At 52.4% G+C, this 25,955-nt stretch overlaps 1 protein-coding gene across 5 annotated transcripts in view; it reads left to right on the top strand.

The window, feature by feature from the left end:
* Positions 1-23,131, top strand: part of WDR62 (WD repeat domain 62) — a 44,889-nt gene extending 21,758 nt beyond the window's left edge. For 4 of the 5 annotated variants that reach the window (XM_049621942.1, XM_049621941.1, XM_049621943.1 and 1 more), the window contains 23 exons: positions 906-1,043; positions 2,528-2,706; positions 4,109-4,200; positions 6,306-6,431; positions 9,021-9,088; positions 9,169-9,290; positions 10,192-10,267; positions 11,016-11,127; positions 11,223-11,286; positions 12,173-12,298; positions 13,367-13,500; positions 15,244-15,296; positions 17,642-17,860; positions 19,021-19,148; positions 19,472-19,575; positions 19,847-19,957; positions 20,240-20,374; positions 20,648-20,759; positions 20,871-21,012; positions 21,094-21,154; positions 21,318-21,971; positions 22,533-22,690; positions 22,789-23,131. In XM_049621942.1, the coding sequence (XP_049477899.1) occupies positions 906-1,043; positions 2,528-2,706; positions 4,109-4,200; positions 6,306-6,431; positions 9,021-9,088; positions 9,169-9,290; positions 10,192-10,267; positions 11,016-11,127; positions 11,223-11,286; positions 12,173-12,298; positions 13,367-13,500; positions 15,244-15,296; positions 17,642-17,860; positions 19,021-19,148; positions 19,472-19,575; positions 19,847-19,957; positions 20,240-20,374; positions 20,648-20,759; positions 20,871-21,012; positions 21,094-21,154; positions 21,318-21,971; positions 22,533-22,690; positions 22,789-23,046 (3,372 nt within the window). In that variant the 3' untranslated portion in view covers positions 23,047-23,131. The remainder of the gene's footprint in view (positions 1-905; positions 1,044-2,527; positions 2,707-4,108; positions 4,201-6,305; positions 6,432-9,020; positions 9,089-9,168; positions 9,291-10,191; positions 10,268-11,015; positions 11,128-11,222; positions 11,287-12,172; positions 12,299-13,366; positions 13,501-15,243; positions 15,297-17,641; positions 17,861-19,020; positions 19,149-19,471; positions 19,576-19,846; positions 19,958-20,239; positions 20,375-20,647; positions 20,760-20,870; positions 21,013-21,093; positions 21,155-21,317; positions 21,972-22,532; positions 22,691-22,788) is intronic. The other variant, XM_049621945.1, reaches the window with a different exon arrangement.
* The last annotated feature ends 2,824 nt before the right edge of the window (positions 23,132-25,955 follow it).

Genomic DNA, 25,955 nt, shown 5'->3' with positions numbered 1-25,955 from the left:
CTATTGGAGTGGATAAAACCCTCCCGGTTTGAACTGCTGTTCAATTTGAACTGTTGTACTTTCCCTGTGAATACCCGTTGGCTACTTTGGGGTTATCCTTTGTTGGGTAACCACAGAGTTACTCAAAGAACAACAAAGTTGCTTCCTTCTGTGTTCTCTCATATACATGTTGACAAACTACTGGAGGTATTTAGTCCCTACCTGCTTGTATTTTGGGAGTTATGAGAATATCGCATCACCTAATTTTGCTGTAAGTGTTGTCTGTGGGGTTTTGGTTTTGATATCTGGTTGCTCATTTTGATGTGGCGATTTTAGATTAAAAATCTGTGCTACTGCTGTTATCATTTCCTCAGAACCCGGTTTTCCAGATTTGAAATCTCTCTATATGTCATCTTTTTGACTGTCTGACCTGCATTTTGCTTCTAGAAATAGTTCTATTTTGTTGTTTTTCAACCCTGCTTGGTTAGTCTTTATAGTTTATGGTCAGCTAGTCATACTTTTACTCTTGTCAAAGCTCTTCTATTTCTTTAAGCATGTTAAACATAGTTATTTTATGTTCTGTGTGATAATTCCAGTATTTGAAGCTGGATGGCTATTTCTGCTGCTTCTTGCTCATGGTACCTTGTTTCCTTTTGTGCTTAGTGACTTTTGATGGAGCTGCCCATTTGCCTTGGAAATTTACGTGTGGGGATGTTTCATGGCCTGGGCTGAAGATGGGGCATGGACAATATATAGTAGCATTCGGTGTCCTTGTTTTCTTGTTCATTTTTAACATAGAAGACATTATGCCATGCCTATTTATCTGCCACATACTTTTTGTCACCAAAATGCACTAGTATATCATAATGCTGCCACTGACATGGTTGTAATGAATTGCCCTTTTCCTTGTTCTCTGGGGACTGTAGGTGTATCCGGAGTTTGAAGATCAGAGAGCTTGTCTACCATCAGGATCTTTTCTTACTTGCTCCTCAGACAACACCATCCGCTTTTGGAACATGGATAGCAGCCCTGACTCTCACTGGCAGAAAAATATCTTCAGTAATGTGAGTGGCTCAATTATGAACCATATTTTAGGAGGAACTGAGACATACTTTAAGTAGGATATAGGGACAAGAGGGGGTCTTATGGACCTTGGTGTTAAGTTTCACTGAGGGCAAGAAGCAGGAAGCAAGACCGGTCACACTCTGTCGCCCTCTCTCTTGTCTCTCACTCTCTCCCTCTTTTTCTTTCTGAGGTAGTGTGGTCTGTCCTCTTTGCTTCTCTCTGCCCATCAGCTCCTGCTTTCTAGGTGTGTCAACACAGCTACTCCAGGCAACCTGACATATTCAGTAGAAATGAAATTGTTCCCCAGGTCTTGAGTCGGAACTCTCTAGAAGAACACCTGACAGACCAAATCAGGGAGGGGCTTCCCCTGTCTAGCTAACTGCCACACAGTGAAGCCTTGGGTGAGGGTGCTGGCAGCGTCCCAAAGAGAGCCATGATGTTGGGAGGGCTGAAGAAATGGTTGATATTGCTAGGTCAGTGAGGGAGCTTCTCTTAAGAGCTGAGATCTGATTCATGCATTCATTTATTCTGCAGATGCTTAGTAAGATCTATGCTAGGTGCTATGCTGCATGCTGGGGACACATCAGTGACTAAGACCCTCCTTCTGCCCTTGTGGCTCCCACAGTCTAGAAGGGAGAGGCACCAATAACTGCACAAATTATGGTATAATCATAAGCATGATAAGCATGGAAATAAATTGTGAAGTGTTAGTAGGATATGTAACAGTGTCATCTGATTTTATCTGTAGTGTGAGGGGCAGTTTCCTGGAGGAGGAGACAACTGAGCTGAGATGTGGAGAATAGGGATGAGCAAAGAGGGGAGGGGAGAGCGTCCTACACCAAGGGAATAGCCTGTGCAAAGGCCCTGAGGTGAGAAAGAGTTTGGGGAGTTGGAAAACCTGAGCAGTCACTGTGGCTGGAACAAAACAGGCCCTTAATGCAGGGTGTGTGTAGCAGGTGCCCTTTTACTCCCCTCACCCCCCCCCCCAACCCAGTACTACCACCTTCTCTTCTGCACCTGTGTGATATACATGTTATATTTGTCTGCATACAATAGAAAAACTCAAAGCCAAGAGGAAAAGTTTGGTTTTCTGACTCATAAAAATAGTCTGGAGGTCACCAGTCCAGGCTGTTTTGGCAGCTGCAGGAATTCCTTAGAGACCCGAGAGCCTTTAGCTGTCCACACTGCCATTTTGGAGTCATCCTTGTCCTTGTCATCCAGTATGGCTGCGGGAGCTCCAGGCAGCAGGACGGAGGAAAAGGAAGCAGAGTGTTCTCACTTGTTTTATATCTCATTGACCAGAATGTATCCACAGAGCCTCACCCAGCTGCCAGGGGGACTAGGAAACAGTCACTCTGAGTAGCGAAGGTCAGATTTGGAGTTCTGGAGCTAATGAAGGACGGGAGGCCGGCTGTGGGGAGACAGGACTGCAGAGGTGCTTTGGCGCTTCCAGAGCACTGACCTCAGCCCTCTCCCTCCGCAGACCCTGCTGAAGGTAGTGTACGTAGAGAATGACATCCAGCACCTGCAGGACACGTCGCACTTCCCAGACCGGGGGGGTGAGAACGGGACGCCTGTGGACGTGAAAGCTGGGGTGCGGGTCATGCAGGTCAGTCCTGATGGCCAGCACTTGGCTTCAGGCGACCGAAGTGGAAATCTGAGGCAAGTGAGCCCTGGAGGGTGATTAGCAGACACTTCCCAGCTCAGGCTTGGATGCTCGGTGGGGTGAAGGAGCCCTGGCCTCGGCACCCCCGCCGGCCCACTGGGAATGAGGGACTGTGACTAGCAAGCTGGAAAGCAGCTGTCCCTGACGACTTTAAGAAGCATCTTCCGGAGGGCTGATATAGGGCAGCCACGGGGACCTCCGCAGCTGGGGCTTGTGAACTGTGCCCGTGTTGTAGACAGGCACACATGTGTGACCTTAGGGTAGGGGGACAGTTCCAGACAGAGAGGATGCCAGCTGGAGCGTGGGGGGTCCTGGTGGCATGGGGGTGGGGGGGGCAGGAGGATGGGACATATGAGGGCTCAGGCTGTTTTCCCACACTGTAGAGGTTTTTTAAGATGTCACCGGCCCAATAGGCGCTGACAGAATATGAACCCCATCATGAGGTTTAAGTTGACAAATGTCAGCTGTGACCACTTGGGTGCTGAGACTGGAGGAGTGAAAGGGATAGGGAGCCGGAGAGCAGGTGCTCCATGAAGGGGCAGCCACCGTGTGGCAGCAGGAGTGCAGGCTGCATTGTCACATGTTCCCATCGTCCAAGTAGAGCAAAGGGCTGAGTTTTCTCTGTGAAATTCTTTGATTTTTAAATGCTGGCAACTGTTTGGACACCAATCACCGTGTGAGGCAAACCGAATGTGTCCGTGGGCCATTCACACTGACTGCGCTCTGCTGTGAATGGTGAAAACAGCAGCGAGCCAACGTGGATGTAGCACTCTTCCCTGGCTGGCCACTGGCTTGACACTTACTCCTTTCACCCACCCTCTGGTGGAAATGCTGCTCTTAGCAGCTGGTTTCTAGATGGGTTAACTGAGGCAGGAGAGGCCAGTGGCTAAGCTAAGATGACAGGTAGAGTGAAGGACCTGGAGTGACTGTCTCTTATGTCATCCTAGAGCGCATGTTGTTTGGTTTCATTTGGAGAGAATGAGGAAAGTTTAGATTTGAGAGTCTTTAAGAATGAGAGATAGGAATCAAATGTCCCATACCTATAGGTCCTATCCTTGAGCATGACCTCTGACCCCTGGCCCCAGCCCCACCCCCAGGAATCACCTCTGATATAGCCCTGTCCTAACCCCTGTTCTCCCAGAGGACTGTCCTAGTCCTGGCCCATGGAACCATAAGGGGCTGGGTGCTGCTTAGGTGGTCTAGGCTTGGCACTGCTACCTTTAAGATAGCTGGTTTCTAGAGGAGAAGAATGATTGGGCATCTAGATTAGCTGGCTGGGGCGGGAATTTCCCACATTGCCCGGCGGGTTGCTCTGACCTTTTCTAGCAGTTGCAGAACACCTAGCGCTGAGGGGTGGGGGCTCCGGGCAGGGTACAGCGGACAGTGTATGTCTCCCAGGATCCACGAGCTACATTTCATGGACGAGCTGGTCAAGGTGGAGGCCCATGATGCTGAGGTGCTGTGCCTGGAGTACTCCAAGCCTGAGACAGGTAAACCTGTGTGGGGTGAGGGGCAGGTAGGGGGAAAGCAGGAGAGCATTCCCCCCCTGGCCGAGCCACAGAAATGAGTGGTTGATGTCTCGTGGGGCTGTGAGTGACAGCTGGAAGTCCTGTGTGTAGTAAGCCCTGTCACTGGGTCCTGAGACCAGGGTAGCCAGGACTCTAGAATGCAAGACTCGGGCAGGCAAGACTGGGCTTGACTTGCTTACCCTGATCCCCAGTGCTCTGAATAGCTCTGAAAGAGGTGAGTGTTGAATGAAAGTATAAATCAGCTCATCCTCTGCTGGAAAAAAGAGAGCAACAGTTATATATCACAGATCAACCATATTATTTTGAAAAAGTTCAATGCCTACAGAAAAATTGCAAGAGTATTAGAATGAATACCCATATTCTTTTCACCCAGATTCTTCAGGGTTTTTTCTTTTAAATTCTATCTGACCCTATGACTGTATATATATGACTTTGCCTGTTTCCCCATCTCCACTTCTATCTCTGTGTTTGTGCACGTGTGTGTACCTATGCACACGGACATAAAATATTCTCACATACATTTCTTTGGGTAACCTGTTTGAGACTAAGTTGAAGGCATGATCTTTCACTCTTCTATGTGTCTGTGAGCATTTCTTAGGAATGAGGATATCCATTTACAGGACCATGTGCACTTATCAAATATGGAGGTTTCAAGGCACCTGGGTGACTCAGTCGATTAGGCATCTGACTCTTGATTTAGGCTTAGGTCATGATCTCACAGTTCATGAGTTCAAGCCCCACATCAGGCCCTATGCTGACAGCATGGAGCTTGCTTGGGATTTTCTGTCTCTTGCTCGCTGTCTGCCCCTTCCCTGTTCGTGTTCTCTCACTCTCTCAAAATAAATAAATAAACTTTAAAAAAAAAAAATGGGAGGTTTCACTTTATATGGTTCTGTTATCTCCTCCGTGGTCCTTACTCCCAGTTTGCCGGCTGTCCCAATATTGTCCTTCGTAGCACCTTTGTTTTTCCAGTCCAGGTTCACAATTTAGTTTTCATAGCTCTTTTGTCACCTTTTTTTCTGGAACATTTCCACAGCCTTACTTTGTTTTTGTGATTTGACTTTCTCCAGAGTATAGGCCATTTTACAGAATTTCCTTCAGTTTGGGTTTGTCTGTTTTCCTCACGATTTGATTCTGCTGATACATTTTTGGCAGGAATAGAACATTTTGGCAGGAATAGATATGTTAGCAATCTTTCCCATACTCTTTTCTCCTTATTTGTTTCCCTGCACCCTCTGTCCCTGCACCCTCTGTCCCACCAGTTTTTCTTTTCTTCTCTTTTTTTAAGTTTATTTATTTTGAGAGAGAGAGAAAGAGAGAGAGAGCAAGCAAGCAGGGCAGGGGCAGAGAGAGAGAACCCCAAGCAGGCTCTGCACTGTCAGTGCAGAGCCTGACACGGGACTCGAAGTCAGGAACCATGAGATCATGACCTGAGCCGAAGTCGGATGCTTTACTGTCTGAGTCACCCAGGCACCACCCACCAGTTTTTCTTCAAATCTCTTTTCATTCAGTACATCCTTCATGAACTCCCCTCCACCTCAAGTCACGTGTTAGCCCTCAGACATGCGAGGCGACCAGGGTTGGCACTGTCAGAGGGGGCCAGCAGGGAAGACCCATTGGCAGAAGGAAGCGTGGCAGCGGGTTGTCAGTAGGGCCTGGACGAGACCCAGGTAGCCGGAGTTCAGAGAGTGAAGGAGCAGTGTTCCGGGGAGGCTGAGAAGTTGGCTGGGCTTCACATGGCAGCCAAAGAGTTGGCCTTGGCAGGAAGGAGTGCTGGGCTCTGCTGGGATGTCTGCTATGGGCACAGGTGGCAGAGCGTCCATGTACATCAAGATTCATCCCCCCGAACTGGGCATGAGATGTGAAGTGCCAAGGTTTGAGGGGCTCTGGGGAGAGACTGCAGAGCTGGGGGAATGGCCCCTTGTGGGCGTTGAGGCCAGGTGGCTGCAGTCACAGCACCAAAGACCCCTTTTTCGAGGCCTGGAAAGCTCAGTCACATTGTTCTCTGGGAGGCCAAGGCATCGGGCAGCCTCCTGAGAACCCAGTGCCACCCTGTCCACTCACAGGACTGACCTTGCTGGCCTCAGCCAGTCGGGACCGACTGATCCACGTGCTGAATGTGGAGAAGAACTACAACCTGGAGCAGACCCTGGACGACCACTCCTCCTCCATCACGGCCATCAAGTTTGCTGGTGAGTCCTTTCCTTCCTGCTTCGCCTGCTTTGGTTGGTGCACCCCTTTGGCTACACGTAATAGCAAGACTCCCTTTAGTTTGAACAAAAAAGGGAAAAGCAAGCTCTGGATTCAGACCCAGCTGGATCCAAAGGTTGATTTATTCTATTATTATTATTTTTTAAAATCATCAAGACTCCCTCTGTCAGCTACACCTTTCTGTGGTGGGCAGCATCTGGGTGTCACTGTGCCACTCGAAGGAGATTTCCCCTCTTCCTATCAATTTTGGCAGAAATTGGGAGCTGAATTCCCTTGTGCAGGCTTGAGGCACCTGCCCTTTTCAGAACAGTTATCGGTGCCAGGGCTTTGGGGTGTTTTCTTGGGCCAGGTCTGACTCACGTGCCCCCAGCCCACACCTGCCTCCACCCCTGATCCAGAAGGACTGGCATTAGGTGGATGCCATTCCCCAAAAAGAAATCGGGGTGCCAATCCTGTGAGAGGACAGCGGGATGGGCACTGGTGACTTTGGCAGAAAAATAGATGACTGCAAAGGTTGCCGGGAGCTAATTCTGTGCTGGGGAGGATCCTTGCACTGCAGTTAGTCCATTCCTTACCTCATTTACAGCGAGAGTCACACAGCAGTAGGTGCAGGCTTAGGATCTTGCCTTGGGCTGCCCTCCAAAGTGCATACTCAGCCAGGAAATCAAAGGGATTCCCTTTAGACTCAAAAGATTCAGTATGAAGGTTTGGCCCTAAGGAATTCCAAGGGGAGAGGAGGCAGGTCCTATGAGATTTAATTGATCAGAACCCAAGAGCATATTCAAAACTATATTCCAGAAGAATCTACTCATGAAGAGAACACATCTGTGTACTCATTCCAAGTTCTTGACTACGAAGAGTTTTTATTTTTACATATAATCTTGTGACTGAGAATGTATTAATGTCCCTTGATCCTCTCTGCTTTCTGCCCTACCTCTCCGTAGCCAAAACAAGTTAACAATGGACAAAAACAAGTTAACAATGTTTGACGTGTCTTGATGAAGACAACCAAAGCTGATCAGCTAAAACTTTCAGACATCTTTAAAAACCTGTTCATTCCATGGGATAGAGTTAGTTAGAATAAATCAGCAAGTCTAGCAGTTTGGCCAGCAGTGACATCAACTTTCACGAATGGTCTAGATCCAAGAGAGGTGATGACTGGCCAAGGGGTGGCCCAGGAGTTGGTCCTTAAGGCCATCTCCTGAAAGGTGTGGGCTTTCATTAGAACCCCCAGCCAGTCTGAGAGGATGTAACTCCTAACCCCAGTTCCTGAGTGCCCTGCTGTGGCTGAGCTATGCTCAAAACGCTGATAATTTTAGTATAAACTGGGCTCCAGCCAGTCGAAACCTGACTGAAACTGCCCTGCTAAGGTAAGATTCAGTCTTTAACAGTTTTATCTGAAAAATATCCAAACAAATGAATACAATACAGATAGTTTACAGAACAGTACAATGAACTTCCACATCAAGGTACTTAATCAGTACATATGAACTAGAACAGACACACCCATTGTTTATAACCAGTGACTTGTGTCCTAACAGTGCTAGGTCCTTGGACTCCCCACCCCAGGTTAAGAAGCAGAACATTACCAGTAACTTACAGGCCTCTTTGGGTCCCTCCCAGGTTACACTTCCTCCCCAACACAGGGTCACTGCCTTCTGTGAGCCAGTGACTCCTGCTTGAGTAACATCTTAACTTGTGCATCAGGCCTGAGCCCTTTCAAATGTCCTGCAGTGAAGCAAGGACACTGTGCTTAGATCTGTGCTTAGCAAGGCTCTAAGTGTTTTGTATCTTTTCTGTCTTTATATTCTCACCAGAACTCTAAGGTATTTGCTGTTATTATTCTAATTCTATAAAGAAAGAAGAAAAGCAAGGATATTTATAGTGCTTACTGGGTGGCAGCCACTGTTCCACAGGCTTCACACAACTTCGTGGGGGCAAGGGCTGTCATAGTCCTGTTGTACAGACAGGAAACTGAGGCATGGAAAGGAAGCCTGGGTTTGGAGCACAGTGTTTAGCCAGAGAATGCCTGGGTCTAATACTGGCCCTGTCCGGACTCTCTGTGCTCTAGAACAAGGACTGTGTGACTCTAAGCCCCTGGGTTCACATTTGTACAGTGGGGTGGCTACTGAGTCATCAGAAGGGGATGCGCGATGCGCATGTGGCAATGGGGCCTGGCCTGACGTACATGTGGGTGTTCTGATTGTTCATGATGGCATGAGCCTCCCAACCCTCTGCGTGTCTCCACTTGCTCCCCGCTTTGGTCCCGCCTCCACACTGCTGCCCTAATCACCTTTCCAAATCCCAAATCAGACGTGGTGCCCCTTCCGTGTCTCTGACATGTTTCCCTGTCTGCCCTTGCTCTGCAGAGACCTGCCAGGCCACTGCTCCACCTGTACCCCCCTCATACACACAGCTTACATCTTGGAGTCCTACCTGCACCCAGCACCCACTCTCCTCCGGGAATCCGGAGTTCCCTTGCAGTGAGTTCCCTGGCTAGGATCCCCTGGCCCCAGTCAGACTCAGCAGGGGCCCAGCCTTGCCTAATGCACTACCTCCTTCTCCTCCAGGCAATAGAGACATCCAGATGATCAGCTGTGGGGCTGACAAGAGCATCTACTTTCGCAGTGCCCAGCAGGTAGAGTGGGTTGGCCTCCTTGAGGGCTGGGGTGGGAAACTTGTCAGGGGTGTCCTCTGAAGGCCCTGCTGCCCTGCCAGGCCTCAGATGGACTACACTTTGTCCGTACCCACCACGTGGCAGAGAAGACCACCTTGTATGACATGGACATCGACATCACCCAAAAGTATGTGGCCGTGGCCTGCCAGGACCGCAATGTGAGGTGAGGAGCTGGGCTCTTAGCCCAGCCTGGTTTCTGAGTAGGACCTGTGTAAGACCTAGTCGGTTCTGTCTGCTCATGATCTCCCTGCTCTCTTCCCCCTCCTCATCTGGACCCTAAAGAGCTGGGTTGGGTAGAGGAACCTAGCAAGTGTTTCTTAGGAACTGGGCTCACCCAGGCCCAGCCTCCGGGTCAGCAGAGGGTTCCTGCTGGCTCTCCAGAAGCCCATGTGGGGTGACTAGGAGGCGCTGATGTGGTTCATAAATTCATTCATTCACCTACATTCCCTGAGCACCTGTCCGGGAGGGTAGTGCAGGAGACACAGCAGTGAGCAGGGCAGCCCCAGGCCCTGCCTTCATGGAGCTCACAGTCCAAGGGAGGAGAGGTGGACACCTCAGTAGACAGTGACACCAGGGAGCGGTCAGGGCGAGGGGAGCCCAGTGGATCTGGGGGACCCTGGGGAAACCCCTGATCCTACCTGGGGATCAAGCAGGGCTTGATGGAAAGAACATCTGAGCTGAGACTGGGAAGGATGTGGAGGAGTGAGCCGGGGGACGGGAGAGAGGGATTGTGCAGAGGGGAGAGCATGTGCGAAAAGGTTCTCCACCCTTTCACTTGCTCATTCAGATTGAGTGCCAGCACTCCACTTGCTCTGTAGTGGGGAAGACAGATGTTAACAGACATTAACTCAACGGATACCCCAATACATAACTTCCCTGACCTCAGCCTGAGAGGACATCTCATTTTCTGAGATGGTATTTCAGTCCAGGCATCAGATGGGAGATGAGAGGTGGCAAGGGGCCTCCAGGAGAGAGGAAGATGGTAGGTAAGGCTAGGACCAGAATGCAAGAGGGGGCAGGTGGGCAGGGCCACCACTGGCCACATTATGCCCCCACCTCCCCAGAGTCTACAGCACCGTGAATGGGAAGCAGAAGAAGTGCTACAAGGGCTCCCAGGGTGACGAAGGGTCCCTGCTAAAGGTGAGTAGCTGGGGCCCCTGGCGTGAAGACCACACACATCCCCCCTGTCTGTCAGCTGCCCTCATGGGCCACCCGAGACATGTGTCATCCTGGGTACCTGATCAAAGGATCACAGGCTGGCACCCACTCCGGCCTACCTGACCAGGGTTGCCTGGGAACTGGGGGTATCACAGACTGTTTTACCTCTATTTACTGAGCCCTTTTCCCAAGTGGGGACATTTAAGTGGCTTCTGTTTTCAGTGGCCATGGTGTGGTGGGAACAACCAAAGACCTGGGCTCCCTTATCAGACTTGCTCCCTGCTGTGTTATCAGGACAAGATTGGGGGACCTTCTCAGAGCCTCTGAAGTAAGGGGGGTTGTGTTGAGTTCAGGCTTTAAGGTGAGACTCGCAGCTCTGCCTTAGGCTATGACCTGGGCACGTGTCATCTCCTCTGGAGCCTGTCTCATCACCTGTAAAATGCAGCTAGAAAGAGCCCCTATCATAGGGTTGTTCTCTGGAAGAAATCAGTTTGCACACGCAGAGTGTTTAGCGCAGAGCCTGGGTGGTAACTTTTTCACCCATGAAATGGAGGCAGGAGTTCTTATCCTAAGCAGGGTGTATGTCCTGAGGGCACCTGGGACGAGTCAGCGTGCCAAGCATCCCGCATGAGAGGGTCCTCCGTCAGCAGAGGCTGTGACATTTGACCCAGGCCTCGCCATAGTGAAGAAGCAGGCAGCCTAACTGTCATGTGGGTCCTCTTCTCGGCAGGTCCACGTGGACCCCTCAGGCACCTTCTTGGCCACTAGCTGCTCTGACAAAAGCATCTCGGTGATTGACTTTTACTCGGGCGAGTGCATTGCCAAGATGTTTGGCCATTCAGGTGGGTGTGCCTCCCTACGTGGGACACCTCCCCATGCGTCCCCACACGGCCTCGTGACTCAGAAGGCCTGCGTGGCTTCTTTGCTCTGCTTTCAGAAATTGTAACTGGCATGAAGTTCACCTATGACTGTCGTCACTTGATCACAGTATCTGGAGACAGGTGGGAAAGGCCTGGAGACTGCCCTTGGCTGGCCTCCCCCTGGGTGTGGGCAGGACCTGTACTGCGGGGAGTGCAGGGGCTCAGACAGTGGGAGCACCGTGCTCCTGGCCTGCCTGTGCAGAGTTCCGCCGAGGGTTCCAGCTTACTGCTCTCTCCTTTGACAGCATGTACCTTGGTGTCACACCCAGCCCTGAGTTCAAACCCCAGATCTGCCACTTAATTTACTTGTGACCTTGAGAACCTTGAGCAGGTCATTTCCCATCTGTTGTTTTTTTTCTCTCTCTTTTTAATGTTTATTTTTTGAGAGAGAGAGAGACAGAGTGTAAGTAGGAGAGGAGCAGAGAGAGAGGGAGACACAGAATCTGAAACAGACTCCAGGCTTCAAGCTGTCAGCATGGAGCCTGACGTGGGGCTCGAACTCAGGACCAGCGGGATCATGACCTAAGCCGAAGTCGGACGCCCAACCGACTGAGCCACCCAGGTGCCCCAGGTCATTTCCCATCTTAAGCCTCAGTTTGCTCCACCAACTACCTCAAAAAATTGTACAGTGAGAATCAAATGGGGATATAAACTCCTTAGCTCATGGTTGGTGGTCAAGGAAGTCCCTTTTGTCTCTCCCTTCAGTTTATTTCAGTCCTTCTCCAGCCCCCTTCCTTGAGTCTTGAGGTCTTCAGAACAGGTCATGGTTTGGTGGAATGGTCTGGACCTACTCAGGGAGTAGACCTGACATGGCCTGGAACCCCTGCACTAAGGTGGTGGGGTGTGTTTTCTGGGAGGGGCCAGGGAATTGGAGTCTTGGCTATGGTAACGTAGGTGGCTTCCAGGGTCACATGGCTTCCGTTTTCACCGTTCCCCCTCCTTCCACATCTCTCTTCGGCCTCTGCAGCTGTGTGTTCATCTGGCACCTGGGCCCAGAGATCACTAACTGCATGAAGCAGCACTTGCTGGAGATCGACCACCGGGAGCAGCAGCAGCAGAACATGAGGGACGGGAAGTGGAGGAGCCAGCCCAGGTCCTGGCAGTGATCCGGCCGTCCCCCACTTGCCTGTCTGCTAGAGGAATGTCTTCCTGCCCTGGGCCCCGTGAGGAGTGAGGCTGAAGACATAGCCATGGCCAGCACAGCCGTAGGCCCTGCCCTTTGTGCACCTGTGGCCGAACTGGGGAGACAGACTTTGAATAGAAAGTTATGGTAGTACATGTGAGAAGGGGCTTGAAGTGGAAGAGCGAAGTGCCTGGAGAGCCTGTGAGCACTGCGATGGAGGGAAGCTCGGGGGACTTTGGGGACCAGAGGAGGCAGAGGAGGCCCCTGACCCAGTGTGCAGTGGGGAGGGACATAGTCGGGGAAGGCTCCAGTGGAACTGAAGTGTCTTTTTGTTCTTTAAAGCCTTCATGCTGCAAGACCAGTTTTATTTGGAGTGAATTCATGTTCTAACTTTTGGTTGGGGGCTAAGTTTGGAGGTCTCAGCTGAGTGGGAGATTTGAGGGTTTATCCTCTCTTCTGCCTCTAGCGCTGTCCTTGTCTTTCTCTGTCTTGAGGCTTTGCCATTGCCTCCCAAAGGGACCAGGCCTTAACATGAGCTTCCTGTCCTACAGTTGTATTGGAGGTATTGCAGACCTAGGTACCAAGCGAATGAGCAGCTCCCTTTGGCTCCAGGTTTTGAGGCTTACACCCTGTCCTGGGTGCCCTCCGGTGCCTTCCTCGTGTCATGTGTGTTTTAGGCTCCTATGCTCCAAAGGAGATGAAACCTCATTGCTACTCCTACACACACTTCCCAGAAGAGAACCCAGCAGCTTAGTACTCAAGTCCCACTATCTGCTGTGCTTTCTGTCCCATCGCTGTGACTCTGAGAGAGTTTATCTTATTTTTTGAGCCCAGCCTTGTTCTATTTCATTCATTGTGGTGATGTTTCCAGCAGAGCGGGTGTGGCAGGTGAGACCTCCCAGCATCGTCTTGACAAGGAGTCAGTAATGAGTTCATATGGAAGCTAGCACAGGGCCCAGCCTGAGGCAGATCCCTGTCCCTCCCACCACCACCCCATTTACCTATTTCTCTCCTTGTTGTCCTCATTTCTGGCTTCAGGCAGGAGACCTATGCATCCGTGCCCAGCGAGATTTGCTCCTTAAGCCCTGGAGAGCAGACGGAGGATGAGCTGGAGGAAGAGTGCGAACCGGAAGAGTTGCTGAAGACGCCATCCAAAGAGAGCTTGGACCCAGGTTGGGAAAGGGGCCCATCCAGAGGGGCCCTATTTTGAACTTGCAGTGTAGGGATCACTGCTGGGTTTCACCCACTACTTGGTTTCCAGGGCCTGGAGGCGAAGTTCAATGATCCTATTAGTCAGTACTCTCACAGTGTAATAGCAACTGGACTCTCATTGGCTTCAGCTGGGAAGATAATTTATTGGGTCATGGACCTGAAAATTGGAGTATTGGCTTGGGGCAGTAGCTGGATTCCAGTCACCAGATGATGTTAAAGGAACAGATTTTTCTCCGTCTTTTGGCTCTGCTTTTCTCCTATGTTGGCTTTGCTCTCAGGCAGACTCTACCTCTCCTGGGGGCAAAGATTCCCCCAGCAGTGCTAGGTGATAAAACCCTATATAGAGAAGAGAGCACCTCTTTCCCAGTAGCTGAAGCAAAATCCTGAGGTCGTGAGTCATGTTTCTGGTGTGAGTCCTGGTGTGCTTCTGAGTCAGTTGCCGTGATTGGCCAGGCCGGAGTCATGTGGTCATCCCTGAGGGCAGAGGTTTGACTCAGCTCCACTTGAGCCACCTGTCCAAAAAGGGTGGGTGGGGGGTGTAAGGGCTGTCCCAGGGGAAAAACAGGGTGCTGTTGACCAAAAGACATCAGATTCTGTTGTTCAGGTGAAAGAAGAGTAGCTCGATGACTTCACAGCAGGCCAGACTTCCTCTAAATTTCTGCCCTTCCGCATATCACCTTGGCTTAGGCCCTCATGGTTGCAAGATGGCTGCTTAAGTTGCAGGCATCACAGGCCTCATAGCACACGGCAGTCCCTCCTACAGTCTCCTCTAGAGAGGAAACTTGCCCAGAAGCCCCCGGCGGGCTTCTCTCGGGTCCCATTGGCCATGGTTGCTCCAGCTAAGAGAGGCCGGGTGCTGTCAGTGTGGGGCAGGGGCCTCTGCCAGCAGGGGAGAGCAGGCAGTGGCTGACTAGACAGCTGACTGATAGGCAACAGTAATGTAAGAATTCAGCCTTGGAAAAAAGGGTAAGCAAATCTTCTTTGTTGCCACCCTCACAACCAAATCCCATGTCCTCTGCAGGGTGGCTGTTTTATCAGTTTGGTATGAATCCTTATAGGCCTCTTTCTGAACATTAATGTACGTATGTACACAGCCATCAGAACACACCGTATTTATGTACATAAGTTGTATTCTACTGTAGACACCATTCTGTATCTTTTCCCTCTCAAAATTATCAGCCTGTATGTTGGTGGACACAAAACAGAGGCCTCCCTCTTTTAACCAGCAGAATAATAGGATATTTTTAAAATGATATTCACCTCTGGATGGACATTTAGGGTTTAGACTATACACCATTGCAAGTGATGCCATGCTGACCACTCCAAGGCCTACTCCTTGGGCATGTGTGAGTGTTTCTCCAGGACAGAGGCAAGGGCTGGCACTGCTGGGCCCTGGGGTTAGCACGTTTTTTATTTTAAGAGAACCCCAAAGGCCCTCCAAATCCAGCAGTCAGTGTTAAGCCATTCATTCTCCCACACTTTTGCCAATACTTGATACTATGAAGCTTTTTAGTTTGAGCTAGTCATGGGTAAAACATTGTGTGAATTTGCATTTTCCTGACAATTAGTTAAGTTTGAGCATCTTTTGGTATGTCTGTGTTTCTTATAATGTGTCTTTGGAGAATTGCCTGTTTTTATATATGTTGCCTGTTTATCTATTGGGTTATTTATTCTCTTTTCATGGATTCCACGTGTCTCTCCAGACCCTCGGTGTCTGCTGACCAATGGCAAGCTGCCACTCTGGGCAAAGCGGCTGGTGAGTCTGCCCGGAGACCGGGACACCCAGGGCTGACAAAGCAGGGGTGCTCTCCTTCATGCTCTTCATTCTTCTGGGAGCCCGTTTCCCTTTCTGGGTCTGTCCTTTCCATGTAGAACCCCATCATCCTTCCAGTCTCAGCTTAGGCAGCCCTTCATTCCTGTAACATACATAGTGAACACCTACCCTGTGCCAGGCTTATTCTGACCATTAGATACAGCAGTGAGCAAAGCAGACAAAATGTCGGTCTTCATGGGCTCATTTTCTAGTGTGGAAGATGGACAGTATCCACATTAAACAGGTAAGTTGTATAGTATTTGGGAAGCCGATAAGGTCTGTGGAGGAAGAAAAGAGAGAATCTCAGGAAAATAACAAGTGTTGGGGGAAAAGCGCAATAATTTTAGCATAAACAGAAAAGGCCTCACTGAGAAGATGCTATTTGAATAGAGTTGAAGCAAGGGAGAAATGCAGATCCTGGGGAAGAACGTTCCAGGCAGAGAGAATAGTATGCAGGACAAAGGCCATGTGGCAGGATTGTGCTTCGCATGTTCAAGGAAGTACAGGGAGGCCCAGCTGCCAGGGTTGAGGGTGAATGAGGGGCAGAGAGTGGGGAGAGGGGCTCAGAGAGGTAATGGGGGCCAGATGGTATGACACTGTGTGGGCTGCGGTGCGTTCCCTAAACATTCCTTATTGTCCTCCCCACTTATTTCTCCCCTCCCTGGCACTGAGTGAGATGGAGACAAAGGAGGGCTCTGAGTTGAGGAAGGCCATGACCTAGTGCAAGTGTGAACATGAGGGGCAAGTGGGGGACCGGGAGGGGACTGTTGGGATAATCCAGACAGAGGAGGTTGGAGGCTGGAACAGGGGGAAGAAACGGTTGGATTCTGGATGGATGTTGAAGGTGGAACCAAATGACTGGGTGTGAGAGAAAGAAAGGGACCAAGATGATTGAATGGTCGATTGTTTACTTGGGGGAGGGGCAGGCTAGGAGCTGGTGGGTTAGAAGCAGGCAGCAGAATCCTACAGCCTAGGTTGGATGATTCATTTCAGGAATAATGCCAGCCCTCAGATTAAAACCTATTAGCTCCTCAGGGAAGTCCTCCCTGCCTTTCCCTCCCCTGCAGACCAGGTCTGTCAAGACCCCAGGCTTCCCCTTAATCAGTGAATACTACAAGTAGGGTTACATTCAACAGATATTCATAGCACACTTATTCTGCACAGGCTCTAAGTCTTTTATATGTATTATCTATTTAGTCCCCTTTGGAGTGTAGGAGCTCTTCATACCGCTATTTCACAGATGGAGAAACCGAGGCCCAAAAAGGTTAAGTAACTTATCCAGGGTTACACAGATGGGAAGTACAAAACGTGGGCAGGCTGGCTCCAGAGCCTGAGTTCTCAAACACCCACCCTCCGCTGTCTCTCTCAAGCTATAATCTTATTTGGAGGCAGTGCTGGGCAGGACCAGTGGGGAGAAATGGCCACATCGGGGATGTGTTCGGACGGCAGAGCTGACAGAATTTGCTGAAGAAATACAATGTGGAGGGGAACCTGGGTGGCTCAGTCGGTTAAGCGTCCAACTCTTGATTTCAGCTCAGGTCATGATCTCAAGTTTCATGAGTTCGAGCTCCGTGTTAAGCTCTGTGCTGACAGCTTGGAGCCTGCTTGGAATTCTTTCTCCCTCTCTCTCTGCCCTTCCCTCGCTTGCTCTCTCGCAAAATAAATAAACATTAAAAAACAATACAATGTGGAGTATGAGGGACAATATAAGAATGAAAGATGAGCTCAAGGTTTGGGGCCTGAGCAGCAGAATAACTGAGACAGGAAAGGCTTCAGGAGGAGCCGATCTGGGGGGAAGATCAGGAGTTGTTTTCAACATGTTCACTTTGAAATATCACTAGGAATCCATACAGATGTAGAGCAGTTGCCTATGCATTTCTGAAATTTAACAGAGAGATTCAGGCTGGAGATGTTTATCTGGAAGTTGTTGTTGAGTGGTGTTTAAAGCCTAGAGACTGAGGGGCACCTGGGTGGCTCAGTTGGTTGAGTGTCTGACTTCGGCTCAGGTCATGATTTCACAGCTCGTGAGTTCGAGCCCGTCAGGCTCTGTGCTGACATCTCAGAGCCTGAAGCCTGCTTTGAATTCTGTGTCTCCTCTCTCTCTCTCTCTCTCTCTCTCTCTCTCTCTGCCCCTCCCTGCTCACACTCTGTGTCTCTCTCTCAAAAATAAAACATTAAAAAAAAAAAAGCTGGATGGAGACTGGATGGAGTCCATGCGGTGTCCCTGGTCCCCCATCGGAGTTGGTGAGCTCTTGGCTAGCTGCCTGACCATCCCCTGTCACCCTCAGCTAGGAGACGATGATGTGGCAGATGGCTCAGCCTTCCATGCCAAGCGCAGCTACAAACCACATGGCCGCTGGGCGGAGCGGGCTGACCAGGAGCCCCTCAAGACCATCCTGGATGCCCGGAACCTGGATTGCTACTTTACCCCCATGAAGCCCGAGAGCCTGGAGGACTCTATTCTGGATACAGTGGAGCCCCAGAGCCTGGTGGGACTGCTGAGTGAGGTACAGACCACCCCTGCCCAGCCAGCAGACCCTGCACCATGACTGCCCACCCAGGGCTTGGGGCCTCAGCATGCTTATTTTGAAAATGAGGCTGAGTATCCCTCTCTAGGGGTGCGAGGTGATTACATGACATGGTGGAAGGCAAGAGGGTGAGGCCCTGGGGCTGGTGCAAGTGAGACTTTCCAGGGCAGACCAGGAGTCTGGGAGGTGGGTCACTTGGGGGTTAAAAGCTTGGGCCCGAGAGCAAGCCTGTGCCTGGCTGGGGAGTATTTGAGCAGGTAGAGGCCTGGCCCTACCCCTTCCTAGCTGTGTGATGACTTACCTCAAGGCTTGCTTCTCTGGGCTTCTGCTTTCAAGCGCCTGGCTGACTCAGTCAGTGGAGCATGCACTCTTAATCTTGGGGTTGTGCGTTCGAGCTCCACGTTGAGCATAGAGATTACTTAAAAATAAAATCTTAAAAACAAAACAAAACAAGAAAAAAAGACTTCTCAAAAAAGGTCATAAGAAGAACGTTCTCAGAAGGCTTTGATAGGAATCCAGTGCTAAGAAGAGGGCCTGGGCCCTCAGAAGTGCTTGAAGCAACTTCAACTCTTGTTCTCTTATCTTCCAAACAAAATTACTTTTTATTCTATTGTATAAACTTTCTTTTCTATTGTGGCATAATACACATACAGTTGTGTGTACAAACCCTATGCTGTTTGAGGAGAAGAGCTTGACAAATTGTTATCTATGTATGCACTTAGGTATCCACCACCCAAGCCAAAATAGAGTATTTTCTACCTCCTGGAAGACACCCCCTCTTGTGCCCCTCCTAATCAGTACCCCCTCCCTGCGGAGGCAACCAGCCTTCTGACCTCCTACCAAAGATTAGTTTGCCTGTTCTTGAACTCCATACAGACAGAATCTTAGAGAGTTGGATCTATATCGATTCCTTATCTGTAAAGGGGCTGGTGATCGTGCGGGAGGAGCATAGAATGAACTCAAGATGAGCACATAACTTGGCCCAGGCCCTGGCTCAAAATGAGTGTCCGGCAGTGGGGGCTGCCATCATGACCGACATCTTCACTGTTCTCACTGGTGTTGGCGGAACACCTGGTGGCTTGCAAAGGGCCCTGGTTGCCGTAGCTGCTTGAAACGGCTGTGCTCTCTTCATCCCACAGTTGGAGAGTCCCCAGGAGGATGGCTGTGGGCATCCCTCCTTCCTGCCCCTACAGAGGGAGTCCCCTGAGGACAGGGAGCTCATCGTCTACTCCCTGGAGGCAGAAGTGACGGTCACAGAGACAGACAGGTGGGACTCCTTTGCACCAAGGGAAGCCTTAGAAGAAGCCTGGGTTACAGGCATGCCCTGGACGAACTGCTCCCCGCTCTCCCAGTGGGCCTGTGGGGCAGGGCTGCAAGGTCTGAGGGGCACAGGAGCCTGGCCCTGCAGCCTCAGCCACAGCCTTAGCTTCCCTGGTTCCAGGCAGAAGGTGCAGGGAGCCTTTGCAGAGGAGAGGCAAGACCGTGCTCCCAGTGGGAACAGGGTGCAGATGTGTAGGGGTTCGGGTGGGGGCCACTGTATACTAACATGAGTGTGTTCGCTCATTTGCCCCACCTCCACTGGCGCTGCAGCAAGTATTGCACGAAGACGACCGAGGCGGGGCCCGGAGAGCAGCAAGGAGACGCCTCCCTCAGGGTCTCCTCCATCAGCTCCAAGGATCAGAGCCCACCTGAGGGTGAGTGGGGGCCAGTAGAGACCCTGCAGTAGTTTGTCCGTCCAGCCAGGCCCTCACCTGAGGATTCTGGAGCCCAACTGCCCACTGGCAGGAGCCCAGCTCTACCCTTTCCTTGAAGTGTAAACTTGCTGGTCCTTACAAATGGAGGGCGGGTATTATCACCCCCATCATCCAGATGGGAAAACTGAAGCCCTGGGAGCCTGAGCCACTTACCTGACTCACCCATTACGGGCCTAGCTTTGGGCTCCTGACTCCCGCTCTGCTCCTCCAGACTCGGGGGAGTCAGAGGCCGACTTGGAGTGCAGCTTCGCCACCATCCATTCCTCCCCTCCACGGCCAGAGCCAGACCCTCAGTTTGACATGATGCTGCCCCCCACACCGGGTAAGCAAGGGCCAGAGGTGGGGCGGGCAGCGCGTGGGGATGGTCATGATGCACAACCACTCTCCCCATGTCGGCCCTGCACTCAGTGCCCACTAAGTGTCAGTGTCCTCAACCAGGAGACAGAGCCATTAGCCTCTCGGCCTAGTGGCAGCAGGGTGTGTGACGGGCGAGTCCAGCTTTCTCCATTGTTAAGTGTCTGGCATGTTTGGGCGTCTGCCGTGACTCATGGTGTTGACAGTTCTCTTCTGCCCGCCTTCTCGCCTCCCCTTCGCCTCTCCCCAGGATGCCCAGGGACCGCAGAAGAGCTGTCCCAGCCCGAGGTGCCAGGCATATCCAACAGCTCCCTGCCCCAGACCCCTGAGCAGGAGAAGTTCCTCCGCCAGCACTTCGAGACGCTCACTGATGCTCACTCTGAGGGTAGGACGGTGCCTGGGCGGCCGTCCAGCACTGGGCACAGCGCGGGTGTCACAGGGTGGAGCCTCCACGGCTGGCAAGGGGGCAGAAGGGCTCACATTTTATCTTCAGGACAGAGCCGCACAGGCTCTTCTCCCAGCTGCGTTTGCTCCCAAGGCATGTGTGTGGTCGACTGAAGGCATTTCTAAGGGTCCACCTGCTGGTCTGCGGGTCTTTCTGGGTCCAGGGCTGGGTGGCTGGAGGGATTCTGAGGGCTCCCCTGGCATCTTCCCCTAGAGCTCTTCCATGGATCCCTGAGAGACTTGGAGGCCTCTGAGACTGAGGACTTCTTCAATCCCCGGTTGAGCATCTCAGCCCAGTTCCTCTCACGCCTCCAGAAGACATCCAGGTAGGAGCTGGTGAACCCCCACCCCACCTTCCAACTCTGTCCCCCAGGGCGGGGCCACGTCCCCTCAACAACCCCCAGGACAGCCACAACCACCTGGTCTCCTTCCCACAGGTTCACCCACACCTTCCCTCCCCGGCTGCCCCGGCACCTTGTGAAGTCCCCAGAGGTCAAACTCACGGACCCTGGGGGCAGTCAGCCCAGAGCAGAGCCCCCGAGAGCAGGCGCTGGCCACACCTCCCCAGGCAGAACCAATGTGAGTACTGGGGCCGCTCCGCCAGGACTTGGGGGCTGGGAGTCCAGAGGCCTAGTCCTAACCTCATGGCTGTGCTTGCAGGTCCCCCCTGAGAAAAAGCCTGAGGAGCCCGTTGAGACCCTAGAGGCCTGGTGCCCACTGAGTGAGTGCTCCCATCCACAGATAAACAACCCCAGATGCCCATCTGAGCCACGGGGCGGTGGGGATGGACAGGGTCTACTCAGACCCTGAAGCCACCTGGGGTGGGCCCCTATCTGTCAGCCCTACAGTGGGACGTGAGAGTGAAGCAGCTGCTTCCTTTACAGCCCCCTGCCTCACAGGTCCGGCACCCTGTGCCCCCTCCTCCTCAGTGCTGCCCACCGACAGGAAGCCTTCCACACCCACAGCCCTGCCCACTCCAGGCCTGGCTCAGGGTGTCCACAGCCCCTCCATCCACTCCTACATGGAGGCCACTGCCAGCTCCCGTGCCAAGATGTCACGCAGCATCTCCCTCGAGGACAGTGAGGGCCCTGTGCTGGCTGAGCTGGCCAGGCCCCTCCGCAGGCCCTCATCAGTCGGGGAGCTGGCATCCTTGGGCCAGGAGCTCCAGGCCAGCCCCACCACGGCAGCATTCAATTCTAACAGTGAGGGCCGAGAACCCGTCCTGCCCTCCTGGGGCAACCATGAGGCCCGGGCGAGTCTGAAGCTGACCCTGTCGAGCATCTATGACAGGCACTTGCTACCCCCTTCCCCAGTGGAACCTGTGGCCACCCAGCCCAGTGTCACCATCGCAACAGCCACCTTCTCGGCCTCCAGCCCCGTGGATGCAAGCACCCTGGGGCTCCACAAATCCACCTTTCTCCCAAGGCTCCTGGCCCCTGAGCCCCTCAATACCCCTGCCCACCCCAACAGCACCCCACTTCCAGAGGCCAGGCCTGGGGTCCCTGGCAGCATCACCTCCGTCCTGGAGACAACCCCTGGTGAGTTGACCATTCTTGGGACATGGGATTGTCCCCCAAGTTCAGCCCATGTACCAGGTGGCTTGGCTCCAAAGGTGGGGGTGCTTGACCCAGCCACAGGGGCTGTGCCATTCATTCATTAATTTACTTAAATATTTAGCGAGCACTTCGTATATGTTGGGCTTTGTTCTAGACCCTAGACACATGGGGCCTGGTGGTCAACAAGACTGCAAAGAATTGACACCTTAACTGGGACCAGACTAAATGTAAAGGAAAACGTTAAATGTTTCACAAAGTGGTGTGTGCTAAGGACAGAAATAAGAGAAACAGTTTAGGGATTGGGGGCTGGGGGGGACAGGCAATGGTTACAGTTTTAAGCAGGATAATGAGAAAAGCTTCAGGGAGAAGGGGGCATTTGAGCAGAGTCCTGCAGGAGGGGAGGGAAGGGAGCCTGAGGGACTGAGGGAAGTGTTCCAGGCAGAGGGATAAGAATTGGGATCAGCCCAGCCACCCCAGCCTCTCTTAGACCAGCTAGAAAGAGGAGGTGCCTTTCTCACTCTGTCCCCTCTACCCTACCCCCAGATGCACTCAGTCTGGCCCAGGGCAACCTTGGACACTGGGAGGAGCCTAGGGTGCCAGCCAGGGTCCCGCCCTCAGCTCGCCTAGACCTGAGCACTGTGAGTACCATCGTGCACAGACTGCAGACTGCCTTCCAGGAAGCCCTGGACCTTTACAACGTGGTGAGCCAAGCCCCAGGGTCAGGGGAGAGGGCTGGGGGGTGAGGGGGCCGGACTGCCTGGACTGAGGAACCGCTGACAAGGTTGGTACCCCCTTGCAGATGGTCTCCCGTGACAAGGTGAGCAGTGAGCAGCAGCAGGCACGGACTGAACTGGCCTCCACCTTTCTTTGGATCCATAGCCAGTTAGAAGCCAGTGACTGGCTGGTTGGAACTGACGTGGCCCAGGCCCAGCCCAGCCCAAGGTCCTCCTCCCCACCTACACTGTGCCCCCTGGCCAGCCCAGATTTGCATGCCCTGCTGGAACACTACTCAGAGCTGCTGGTGCAGGCTGTGCGGAGGAAGGCACGGGGGGACTGAGGGCCAGGAGCCTGCTCTCCACTACAGCCCTGCTGCTTCTGAAGAAATAGACATTTTAAGCAAATAAACTGACAGCTTAGAGGAATGGTTCCTGGTGCCTGTCTGGTTACATCCACAAAGCCCCCTTGAGGTGGATGCGGGGAAGGAGGGTAGGGAGGAGACCAGCCCAGGGAACATGAGCGGATAAACTTTGGAAGGGATGAAATTTGTATGCAGCAGGTGTTGGCCTAGCATTGTAGCCTCACCTGCCCTTCCTCTTCCTGTCTCGCCTGGGGGACATCAGCCCCAGTGCCCTCCCTGCCCTGTTTCAGGACTCCATCAATGGGACCAACATTCCCAAGAAATTTGGGAACCGCAATAATGATCCCAGCACCTGGATCCATATTGCCTACGTAGCCCTCTGAGCTGCTGTGGGGTCCGTTGTCCTTGCCCAGTGAGGCCCAGCTATTCCCCAAGGAGCCGCCAGCGCTTCCTCTCTGCCCCCTACTGGTACCCAAGAACCCACTGGAGCCACTGCCATCACCGTGTGCCAGACCATGGTTCCCGGTACACACACTGCCACACCACTGGTTCGTGGTCCCTAGGCCAAGCCCAGCTGGATCCTGTGAGGTCCAGGCTTTTGTCCCTAACTATAGCAGGGGAAATGGACCAGCAGGCTCGCTCACTGGACACTGGGGCAGCATGGCCAGTCCATCTAGCAGCTGGAACAAGTAGCTTCCCCAGCAGGAGGACTACAACTAGACTCGTCCCATGAGCTCCCAGCTCTGGTACCAGCTTCCCTAGGCAGCAGGCATCTGGCCATGTGGCGCATCTGCCAAGAAGGCCACTCTTGTGACCACAAAAGTCCCTGCTGTCCCAACTCTCTCTAAAAAGGAAGCCAGCAAGGGCAGGGTCCTCGCCGAAAGCACAGCCCCGCCATGTGGCTTGCTGTGGCCTGAACCACCACTTGCCTGAGTTCCTCTCTGCTCTGTTTGGTGGTCATGGCCCACTAGAAACAAGCTTAGACCCACTCTTGTCCAGGGTACCACAGAGCTCAGACTCAAACCTAGGCTTGCCTGGTGGCAGAGCCAGACACTTCAGCATAAAGACATGGCCCTGCACTGTCTCCATAAACAATTACACACATCAGAATCAACTGTGCAGTTCAAAAAAATCCTGCCGGGTACCTGTGTTGGTTCTGTGTGTGAGGGGTAGGGTGAGGAGCAAGACAAGATAAGCAAAGCATCTGCCCTCACGGCATTAGCCTTCTAGAGAGCAAAACCGGAATTAAGATGTCACTGTGCTGGCTTGGCTGTTGGGTCAGGGAAGGCCTTTCTGAGGTGACACTTGAGCTGAGGCTTCAGAGAAGGCACGGGTCATGTGGACATCTTGGGGAAGTATCCAGGCAGACAACAGTGGATGCAAATGCCCCATCGGGGGGATGAAATACATATGTAAGGAATGCAGTGAGCCAGGAGAGGAGATGGGAGGAAGAACAGGGCTCCAGGGGGCAGGGCCTTGTTTCACAACATTTAAATCCAAGAAATACAACACAATTTCCCCCCCCCAAATAAGATGCCTGGGCTTGGTATTTGAGATGTCAGGTGTTATTTCTCAAAGCTCCCTCTCCCTGCCCCAGGGAGCCCAGGAGGTCCAGGACTCAGGTGGGCTGGACCTCTGACGGGAGGTTCCCTGACCTGCCCAGCCCCACAGGTTACAGACCACTGGGGCCCACTGTCCTTGCCTCTGCCTAGCTTGGCCACGGTCACCTAAGATCCCTGATGCGAAGCTTGGCATCCAGGCCCCCGGACACCCAGAGGACCGTCTTGAGTCGTGCCCCTCCTGGAATGTACCCCTCCCACCCTGTATCATAATTAAGCCTTCAGCTCCCTAGTAGCAAATCACTGGCTTATGGGGTTCCAAGCTGTAGGGACATTTGCTACTCTTGACTATGTTCCTGCTCCATTAACCCCTGAGTCTTGAGTTCTGCCCTCCAGCTTAGTAGGCTCTCTCATAGCTGCAACATGGCTGCCGTACCAGCCCTCAGCAGTACACCTACCCAGCCAGGAACAAAGGCATGAAGGAAGGCAGCCACCAGCATAGTGAGAACAGTGCTAAGCCTCCCTAGACACCTCCCCTTTCAGAGTGATTGCAGGCAAGAGGAATGGAGATTGCTTTCCTTTTCTTGGACCAGCCGTCTCTCCTGTCCTGGGCATGTGGCTGCTCAAACAAAATTGGGTTCTCTCAGCACAATAGGAGGGTGGGCTGGTAGGGAGGACCCAGGGTGCCTGCCACTCTCCACTTCCCAATGCCAAGCTCTTCAGCCCCAGAAGGACCAGACTTTCTCGCCTCAACAAAACAGCTGGTTAAGAAACCACTGCTGATGAATGTGTGTGAGTGTGGTTTGTGGACTGACAGGGTCCCAGGAGGAAGAGGACAGCATGCTCACATGGGATATTTCAGAGAGTTTAGTAAAGGGATCATTTGCAAAGAAGTGGGCAGGGAACAGGGAAATCATAGGGCTGGTACAGTACCCTGAGCTGGCACCAGAGGTGAGCTGTTCCTCCCACCCTGGCCTTGAGGTGCAAGGGAGCCAAATGGAAACCAGAAGAGCCAATACTGGGGAGAGGGCTGTCCTGGGGAAGCTGTGTCCCTGGCAACTCCATAGGGGGAGAGTTGGAGGAATCCTTTCCCCCATCTTCTGTGGGGCTCCCCACTGTCAAAATCCTGGGAGCCAGGGGGCGCAGGAACCCAGATGATGCGGTCCACCCAGGTCGGTCTCCCAGGACACAGAGCAGGGAGGAAGGGGACAGAAAGGGCCTTAGGGAAAATAAAGACACCCAGCCCCGGATTTCTTCCCTAACGTGTTTTCAATGACACAGGAACCAGTTGCCCTGAAACATGCTGTTGGGCACGGAGAACTGGGCACC

This window comes from Panthera uncia, assembly GCF_023721935.1.
Source record: "Panthera uncia isolate 11264 chromosome E2 unlocalized genomic scaffold, Puncia_PCG_1.0 HiC_scaffold_19, whole genome shotgun sequence".
Taxonomy (NCBI): Eukaryota; Metazoa; Chordata; class Mammalia; order Carnivora; family Felidae; genus Panthera; species Panthera uncia.
The sequence above is the reverse complement of the archived record's forward strand: the minus strand, read 5'-3'. Positions and strand labels throughout refer to the sequence as shown.